The following is a 10,315-nucleotide window of genomic DNA, read 5'->3' as shown; positions in this document are numbered from 1 at the left end:
AATGTCTGACAATGATGCGCAAGTCAGCTTCCACGAAGATCGCGAGAAATTTGAACATCACGACAAGATTCGCGCAACTGCTCTAACTATATCTACGATCCCTCATCCTGTCGATGCCAACATGTAAAACGCCTACACCCACGACACTACACACATTGAAAACCTGTTCAGCGGAGATACCGGAATCCATCCCTTTGTTCTTCAAAACCATGATCTGTGGGCTACATGAGCAGAACGAGAACGAAAACATCGAACGAAAAGTGTTAGCGATGTCCTCTGATGCGGTGTGTAATACTTCCAAAGGCTCGATTCGTCCTTGGAAACAGACCGTTCTCGGTCTCGGGCTAGGAACACTAACAGGATCAAAACTGGCACTTCAAATGCTAAATCGTCACGGTCATTCAATAAGCTATGATGAGGTGAAACGACTGGAAACAGAGATGGCGTATTCTGCATCAGAAGAAAACCGTGATACTCCTGACGGCCTGTCATTGAAAGCTGACCTTGGAACAGGGCTCGCGTGGGACAACTATGACATCAATATCGTAACATTGGACGGGAAGAACACACTGCACGCAACGGTTGGAATATGCTACCAAAATCAAGCGCCGATTGAGAACGAGCAAACAGAACATCAGCCCAATATACGTGATGAAAGAAACCGGCGAAGTTTTGTCTGAGAAGAACGGGAGATTCCACCGTACTGAAGATAACGATGTTTCGGAAGACGACACCGACACTGAGCCATGGAGCGAGGAAGATAGCGAGACAGATTGATTCGACGATAGTTTACAATAACCGAGAATTTACAGAGACAGTGCGGCGAGAGTTAACAGATACAGCAGTGTGCTACATATTATAAGTCATAGTTAACAGAGATAGCAGTGTGCTATGTATTATAAGTGAGAGTTGACAGAAACAGCAGCGTGCTATGTATCCTATGTGAAAGTAGAGACAGCACTGTGCTGTATTATAAGTTGATAGATACAGCAGTGAGCTATGTATTATAAGTGAGAGTTGATAGACAGACAGCAGTGAGCTAGGTATTATAAGTGAGAGTTGATATAGACAGCAGTGAGCTATGTATTATAAGTGAGAGTTGATAGACAGACAGCAGTGAGCTATGTATTATAAGTGAGAGTTGATATAGACAGTAGTGAGCTATGTAATTAGGTGAGAGTTTACAGAGACAGTAGTGGACTGTGAGTGAGTGTTGACAACAGAGAGACTAGCGTGTTATATGTGATGGACCAGCGCAGTAGAAAGCGGTTTAGACAAAGCTACGTGTATTTGCATGACTTGAGAGTTGTCATAAACAGTTACAGCAAAGATATAAATAGCCCATACACCCATAAGGTTACACATTCTCAAGTAATCGTAATTGTTTACAAAAAACTAATATGGGAATTCATTCAAAATCCGCGATATTTTGTCGAATATTTCTGCTAATTTACTTCGATGGGGTACGAGGTGTTATTGCTATTCAGTGGTTTGAGTATTTTTTATTTCGTGGGTGTGCCCCTTTAACTGGCAGCAGACAGTTACAGAATGCAGTCGATTTGCAATATGATTATATCCTGTATTGATAGTTGACTCGAAGATGTGCAATGTCTTTTGATTACCCGAGTGGTTCTCCCACCGAAAACGTCTGCCATGGGACATTTCGTGTCACCTGATTCTCATTTGGCACAATATAATGATCTTGAGCACCTGCTCAGGGGTGGGCGTCTGCCAGGGGGTGTCCAGCACTCAAAACGTCTGTCCTGGGTCATTTCCTACTCAGGGAAACCCAGACAATGATTCTGAATTGGTTTCAGCCGGTACCAAGATTACATGCTCTAGACCCCTTTTCAGGGGTCACAAAAGTGGTTCCTTTAAGGGCGTCTGCCGGGGGGTTTCCACCACTCAAAACGTCTGTCATGGGTCATTTCGTACTCAGGGGAACCCAGACTATGATTCTGAATTGGTTTCAGCCGGTTCCTAGAAAACATGATCTCGACCCTTTTCCAAGGTCCCTTTAAGGGCATCTGCCGGGGGGTTTCCAGCACTCAAAACGTCTGTCACATGTCACTTCATATTCGTGGAATCATAACGCACGATTCTGAATTGGTTTCAGCCGGTACCTAGAATACATGATCTCGACCCTTTTTCAGGGGTCACTATAAAGGCCCTGGGGGCCAAACCCACCTACCAGATCCCGGCAGACAGTCAGTTAGAGAGTGAGTGATGTGGGTCCCAACATCCCATGGGGTGCAACATTGGTACCTCGTTCACATGGGTTCGATGCCCCTGGCTGTGGGTCGAAATATCGGGTGTATAAAAAATAGTGTGGTAGATAAAAACATTAGAAAGGAAACTAGAGGGGGAGCACTCGGGAAAGTGCAAAACCTCCGCCGACAATACTGCTGGGTCACTCAAGTGAACCTTGTATATTATTCATTAAATGTCAACAGTGCTGACAGTTATAGTTCTTTTCTCCATTTTTTTTTGGGGGGGGGGGGGTTGGAAATCACTGAAAACATGCAGAAATGCAAAAAAAAGAAATCGAAATTTTGTTGAAAAAAAAGTTGCAAAAATTTTTTTCTCGAACAATTTTTTTTTGGGGGGGGGTGGGGGTTGGAAATCACGAAAAAACATGTAGAAATGCAAAAAAAAAAATTTCTCAATTTTTGGGGGGGTGGAAATCACTTAAAACATGGAGAAATGCAAAAAAAAATAAAAATTCTCGAACTTTTTTTTTCGGGGATGAGTATTGTAAATCACTAAAAACGTAGAAATGCAAAAAAAAAAATTTTTTCTTTAAAAATTTGGGGGGGGGGGATGGAAATCACTTCAAACATGTAGAAATGCAAAAAAAAATTCTCTAAATTTTTTTGGGGGTGTGGGGGTTGGAAATCACTTAAAACGTAGAAATTCAAAAAATAAAAAAAAAAATTCTCTAATTTTTTTGGGGGGTTGGAAATCACTTAAAACATGTAGAAATGCAAAAAAAAAAATTTTCTCCAACTTTTTTTTGGGGGGTGGAGGTTGGAAATCACTTAAAACATGTCGAAATGCAAAAAAAAAATAATTCTTGAACAATTTTTTTTGGGGGGGTTGGAAATCACTTAAAACGTAGAAATGCAAAAATAATTTTTTTCTCTAAAATTTTCTTGGGGGTGGGGGTTGGAAATCACTTCAAACATGTAAAAATGCAAAAAAAACATTTTTTTCCTCTAACAATTTTTGGGGGGGGTTGGAAATCACTTAAAACATGTAGAAATGCAAAAAATAATTTTTTTCTCTAATTTTTTTTTGGGGTGTGGGGGTTGGAAATCACTTAAAACGTAGAAATGCAAAAAAAACATTTTTCTCTAAATTTCTTTTGGGGGGTGGGGGTTGGAAATCACTTCAAACATGTAGAAATGCAAAAATAACTTTTTCTCCAAATTTTCTTTGGGGTGTGGGGGTTGGAAATCACTTAAAACATGCAGAAATGCAAAGAAAATTTTTTTCTCGAACAATTTCTTTGGGGGGGGGGTTGGAAATCACTCAAAACATGTAGAAATGCAAAAAAAAAAAATTCTCAAACAATTTTTTTTTGGGGGGGGTGGGGTTGGATATCACTTAAAACATGTATAAATGCAAAAAAAAAATTATCTATCCTTTTTTGGGGGGGTGGGGGTGGGGAATCACTTAAAACATGTAGAAATGCAAAAAAAAAAAAATTCTCGAACAATTTTTTTTTGCGTGGGGTGGGGGTTGGAAATCACTTTAAACATGTAGAAATGCAAAAAAATATATATTTTTTTCTCTAACAATTTTTTTGGCGGGGTGGAAATCAGTTAAAACACGTAGAAATGCAAAACAAAAATTTCTCACTTTTTTTGGTGGGTGGGGGTTGGAAATCACTTAAAACATGTAGAAAAGCAAAAATAAAATTTCTCTAACTTTTTTTTGGGGGGTGGGGGTTGGAAATCACTTAAAACATGAAGAAATGCAAAAAATTTTTTTTTTCTCTAACAATTTTTTTGGGCGGGGTTAGAAATCACTTAAAACATGTAGAAATGCAAAAAAATATATATTTTTTTCTCGAATAATTTTTTTTGGGGGGGACGACCAAGTCCAAAATTTAATGGCATGATACTTGGACCATACCTAACCCCCCCCACCAAGTTTCGTCGATATCCGTCGAGGAGTTTTTCCGTAATACAAAAAATTTAACATTTTCACGCTGACGCTCACGCCGGGGCTATCGCTATAACTCTGTTCTTCGAACAAGCGAGCTAAAAATCATACAATGTAATTTTCAGGATTTTTGTTTTAGATTCCGTCTTTCACAGTTGAATTGTACCTATGATAAAAATTACTTACCTCTACGTGCTTTGTAAGTGGGAAAACCTGCAAAATCGGCAGTGTATCAAATACTTGTTCTCCCCACTGTATATGCTCGGGTGAAATTCTCCAACCAGCAGAGAAATGCGCTGCGAATCCCATTGTGCAAGAGCTTTGAGAGCAGGGCAGCAGATGCCATAATGTCGGTATTCCACCTTTTTCAAGGTAGAAAAAACGTCCTCTTGCTAATCTCAAGCCAAAACTCTTCAACCAGTTTCCTTCATTTGTCTTGGTGGCACCTTGTTTTTTTCGGGTCCTCAAAGGTTGCAGTTCTTCAAAGTAGTGTTGGGTTCAGTGTCTTGTGAAGTCCTTCTCTGGTGTATGCTTCTTTTCTATCACCTCACTTACCCTAAATTGGCATCACATTGGACTCTGCGTGAGACCATGCAGAATGCTCATCTCGGTGTTTGTCTCTAAATCTCATGTATACAACATATCCATCTTAGTCCCCACTTTACCCTCTCCCCCCTCATAATCTACAATCTTCTCGACTCTGTCCTCTATACCCGAGAAGGGAGATAAAGTTCTGTGCAGCCTCGACTCTTCATCAGTGATCGGCCCAGATGGTGTCAGTGCCCATGCTCTCAAATCCTGCTCTGCTGCTCTTGCTTCTCCCTTGCCTGCTTTCTTCAGCCTGTACACCTCCCATCTGCCTGAACGTCTGCAAATATCACTCCCATTCACAATTAGGGAGCTAAAGGAGGTCATCTCAACTATAGTTGTGGGAAGCTTTCCAATTATACAAGTAAAGTCAAGGAATTCATGATTGCAGCTGATTTGTGTTGTCTCTTTTTATTTTTGTTTTAACAGTAATCTCCAACCATCAGTTTGGATTTCATCCCAGTTACTACTGGGGACATGCTGTGCTTCTCAATAATGGTCAGATACCCAAAATCTCAAATAAGAGGTGAAGAACATCCTCCTGGACATACATTGGGTGTTCGACAGCCTGGCATCCTGCACTGCTTGTCAATCTCACTGGCTGTGGCATAAAGACTGCTTTCTTACCTGGATTTCTGACTTCCTCCTCTCAGGACATCAACATGGTGCTATCAGTGGAACCCTCTCCTCTCCTCTTCAGCCTCCACTGGGGGAGGAGAGGAGTGCTTCAAAGCAACTTCTTGTGTCCAGTCTTGTTCCTCGTCTACATAAAAGGACGTCTGCGATGTTCTGGAAAACTCTCTCTACCTTTTTGCAGATGACTCCACACTGTCATATGGTACCCTATTTCCACGGACAGGCCATTTGAGTCACTCTTTGTTGATAGGACATTGATTTTTTCAGTAGAATATCGAGGCTCGTATAAGAGCTAACACACAGAACGTACAACAAAGGGAGCAGGAGACAAGAGGGGCGGGAGACGGAAGCACAAAACAGTGGGGAACAGGGACGTTAGATCTGTGGAAGGGAGAAGGATGTGGTGGGGTACATGGGGTAAACAAGATGGACACTACAGGGACTTTCAGGAAGGAAAGCAGGGAATTTGAAGGAGGTGGGTTTGGGGTGGATTAACAGGAGTATAAAAGATCGAGGTTTTGGATGGGGGAAGATAAGAGATAGTGGTGAACAGCTGTTTTGAAGACCTGGAGGGAAGAGTGGGATTGAAGATTGTGTGGGACTTTGTTCCAGAGGCGGGAAAAACGAGGAATGAAAGTGTTAAACTTCCCTGGAATAACAGGGTGAGACACATACAGTGCCTATAGAAAGTCTACACCCCCTTGCAGGTGAGTCTGACTTGTAGAAGGAAGAAATAAGATTCATCGGATGTCTGTCTGTCTGTCTGTTTGTTTGCGTTTTTTGCAGCAATCAATCACCACCAAATTTGGCACACAGACCAAGTCTGACCCGGGGGTTATCGTAAGTGTAGTTTCATCCACAACCTCAGCCTTTAAGGACCTCAAAGAACCATCAGACCTTTTTACATGCTTGAGAGATTAGAATACATACTTGAGAGAAGAGTTTCTGCATGCTTGGGAGTTAAGACCCTGAAGACGCAAAAACCCGAAAGACCATTGAATCCCCCAAAACACAATTGAGACACTTTAAAACCCCAAATATCCCAAAGAGCCTTTGGACCCCAAAGACGGTTAAGAATCTGAAGACCTCCAAGACCCCAAAGACCTTTTGAGAAGCTTAAGTCTTTTGAAGACCCTTAAGACCCCTCAGAGCCAGAAGACCTCGAAGACCCTTATTACCTCAAGACCGTTAATACTTTGAAGATCCTTAAGATCTGTAAGACCCAAAAGACCCTTTAAAACCTCAAAGACCCTTAATACCCCAATGACCTGTAAAACCTTAAAGACCCTTAAGACCAACACATGACTCATAACCATCCCTACTAGTGTCAGTCGATGCATTGAAATCCCCCAAGACTGGAAGAGTATCTCGCCTGGAGCATGGATCAACCACAGACTCGAGTGTTGCATAGAATGCATCTTTCACGGTGAGATCACTCACCTCAGTCGGAGCATATCCAGAGACCCGGGAAATGACAACGACACCCAAGGAGCGATGAATCCTTAGTCTCATAATACACTCGTTGACCGGTGTTACCTCGATTATCATTGAAGTCAGTTTATTGGACACAGCTACAGCTACTCCTTGGGCATTTGAACCATCAGAGCGACCAGACCAATAGTAGGTGTAACCACCCATCATGATCTCGCCACTATCCGGTCACCGAACCTCAGAGAGTGCTGCAATACCGATGATCAAACGCTTGAGCTCACATGACAACAGAGACAGGCGATCATCCTCTCTTAGGGATAGGACATTCCAGGCACCCACCCGAAGGGACCGCCTCAGGTTAACCCAAGGAGACGCCGTCTGGTGGATGACACCTCAGCACCACTCCGACACACACCACCATAATCAGACTCAGGAAGTTTACCCCATGCTTTTTCTCCGGTCAAAGAATGGGTGTCCCAAAGGCTTTGCCCCAATCCCGTCATCCGGTGAGCTGCTCTGCGAAGGGCAGCAGCACAGGAGGTACTCCCACGGAGTGGATTTTCAGTTTTCTTTGCGTTTATGGGTTTTGCGGAATGAAATGTTTTATGGTGGCCAGAGTGCAAATCCTGCCTCCAACCTCCTAAAAAACACCTCCAGGCCTTAAAGCCTATAATTAAATTGCATAAAATCAGACTTTTTCCAACTTCATTTACACATTGTAACCCACAACTTCCAAGTGAAAAACATCTACATATGTCAGAAAATTGATTTAAAATCCAAAACTCCAATATCTTGGTTGGATAAGTGTCCACCCCCCATGAGTTGATACTTGGTGGAAGCACCTCTGCCAGCAATTACAGCTGTGAGTCTGTTGGGATAGGCATTTACCAACTTGGCACACCTTGATTGGGCAATATTTGCCCATTCTTCTGTGCAAAACTGTTCAAGTTCAGTGAAGTTGCATGGGGAGCATTAACAGACAGAAATCTTCAAATCCTGCTGCAGATTTTCGATGAGATTTAGTTTGGGCTCTGAATGGGTTACTCATGGACATTTATCTTTTTGTTCCTTAGCCACTCCAGTGTAGCTTTCACTGCGTGTTTTGGGTCGTTGTCATGCCAAAAGGTGAACTTCCGTCCCAATTTCAGCTTTCTTGCAGGTGGCAGCAGGTTTTCCTCTCGGATTTTTCTGTATTGTGCTCCATATATGACTGGAGGCCAGGTCAGTGACCATCTTGCTGCCAGCTGGCAAATGAAATCATTCATAGCGGGAATAGGGAGCTGATATGAGTGCGGAGGATAGAGCTCATATCGGCAGTGTGTGCTTGGGAGTGAGGAAGAAAATAAGTTTTTGTGGAAGGAGATGCAAAGCAAGAGGTACTCAAATGTACCAGGAGAGGTGGGGAGCTCGTAGCGACTGTGAGAAAGGAAATTATGTTGAACAATGAGATCGTTGGTGTGATTAGAGATGAGGAAGAGATGAGTGAAATTGGGTAAAAAAAGGTACATTGAGAGAATGGTCAATAAACAGACAAAAATGACCTGTGCACTGTGGGTCCCGCTCCATAAACGCCGCGGTGAGTTCAGGACGGTGTGTAAAAAGCTTCTCTCGTAGTGCCTTGACGGCATCTTGTTCCACCAACCTGACACTAAAAATGGAGACATCAAACAGATGTTCTTGTTGAGTTCAGCCCACAATATTCATCTTAGTTGATATCACAAAGAAACTTAAAAAAAAAAAGAGTAAGCACATTGGCTTGAGGGATGATTATTCTGATGGAAGATTGGCAAATGCAGGACGTACACAAAGATGAATAACCAGGTTTATCTCACCACTGATGGGGTGAAGATGTACAAAGGTTTTGTCTTCCAGTCTGAAACTGCACACAATTGGGCACCAGGTCAGAACCCAAGCGCACAAACGCACCGAGGTTGCTCCCAGGAGCAAAGTAGTTTGAGGCAGAAAAAACAGTGAGGACCTAAAAGGAAACATACAGGAGATCAGATGGACCATTGACACACACACACACACACACACACACACACACACACACACACACACACACACACACACACACACACACACACACACACACACACACACACACACACACACACACACACACACACACACACACACACACACACGGAAGGACAGATGCTTCTTTTACCAATAGATGTAAAATCCAATATTATTTATATTGCGGCCCCATAGCCAAACAAAAATATATCTATATATAATTCTAGCAATGTGTGTGTGTCTGTGTGTGTGTGTGTGTGTGTGTGTGTGTGTGACCGCTGTTTCTCGACAACCACTGGTCTGATCTAATTGAAACTTGCCAGCTATATTGCTGGGGACCTGAGTATGTGCCTTTTCAAGGTTTGATATTAATCGGACAAGTGATTCCCAAGTTATGGCCATTTATTTACCAACCAATCACAGGACATGTTGCTGCGTAGGCCGGTGTGCGGGCGGCATCATTTTTAAGGTCGTGACCAAATTTTTTGACATTTTAACATTTTTCACCATAACTCGGTGAAGGTTTGTCTGATCGGAACGAAATTGCCCTCCCTATTTAGCCTAGAGCAAGGTGTATTTATGCCTAATTGACATCATACCCCTTTGAGTTAAATATATGATGGTCATACATATATAATATATATCATACATATATGATGGTCATAGGTCACATGGTTTGGCAGCCATATTGGATTTACCCTAAAACCTATGAAAACCTTCTTCTCCAGAACAGCTGGACAGATTGAGGGGAAACGTCACACAAATGTTCCCCAAGCATTGGGTGTACAAACTTGTTAAGGAATAATTGAAAGGACACATGGTTTGGCAGCCATATTGGATTGAAGAAAATATTAAATAATGCTTTTTCTGGAACTGCTTAAACAATCGACATGAAACTTCACAATTATGATCTAGTCGTGATGGTGAATATATATTTTAAATTTCAACCTGATTAGATGTATAGTCTGGCAGGTAGAAATATTTAATTGATTTGATTTGGGCTCTTTGTTTATTTATTTATTTTTTGAATCAGGCTCACTTCGCTGTGCCTTGATGGGTTTGAGGGTGGAGGAGTAGCAGCTGAAATGTGAATCCTATCCAAGTTCCTCCTGATGACTTAATCTTTGCTTTTTGCTTGTTTGGGTTCTTTCTGATGACTAATGCAGGACTGTACCAATTTGGTCTTCCATTTGATTTGAATTTAATTTATTTGAATCCCAATCTAAATTAAATTGAATAATAATATACGTCATGGGTTAGGGGCAGGTGTCCAATCAAAGTGGGGTTGCATCAAAGTGGGACGTCTCAGTCATCACTGCCAGCAGTTATAATAAAGTGGCAGTTCTAATTACGTCTCATTAATTACGTACCACACCAGTACACAACCACCACACAAAATACTCCACGCCAAACTACACAAACACCACTCAAAAGAAGTCCTGGCGAGGCTCTGCAATCTCTGATTGCTCTTTTT

At 42.0% G+C, this 10,315-nt stretch overlaps 1 protein-coding gene across 1 annotated transcript in view; it reads right to left on the bottom strand.

Annotated features, from left to right (window-relative positions):
• Positions 1-10,315, bottom strand: part of PPEF1 (protein phosphatase with EF-hand domain 1) — a 79,344-nt gene that overhangs the window by 22,124 nt on the left and 46,905 nt on the right. Inside the window, exons 13-14 of the mRNA XM_085859020.1 lie at positions 8,655-8,800; positions 8,364-8,470 (exon numbers count right to left, since the gene is read on the bottom strand). Coding sequence (XP_085715146.1) covers positions 8,364-8,470; positions 8,655-8,800 — 253 coding nt within the window. The remainder of the gene's footprint in view (positions 1-8,363; positions 8,471-8,654; positions 8,801-10,315) is intronic.

The sequence above is a fragment of the Eptatretus burgeri genome, chromosome 16 (genome assembly GCF_056783735.1).
Source record: "Eptatretus burgeri isolate ZD-2024b chromosome 16, Ebu_testis_v1, whole genome shotgun sequence".
Lineage (NCBI taxonomy): Eukaryota > Metazoa > Chordata > Myxini > Myxiniformes > Myxinidae > Eptatretus > Eptatretus burgeri.
Note: the sequence above shows the minus strand (reverse complement) of the source record. Positions and strands in the feature narration are given on the sequence as shown.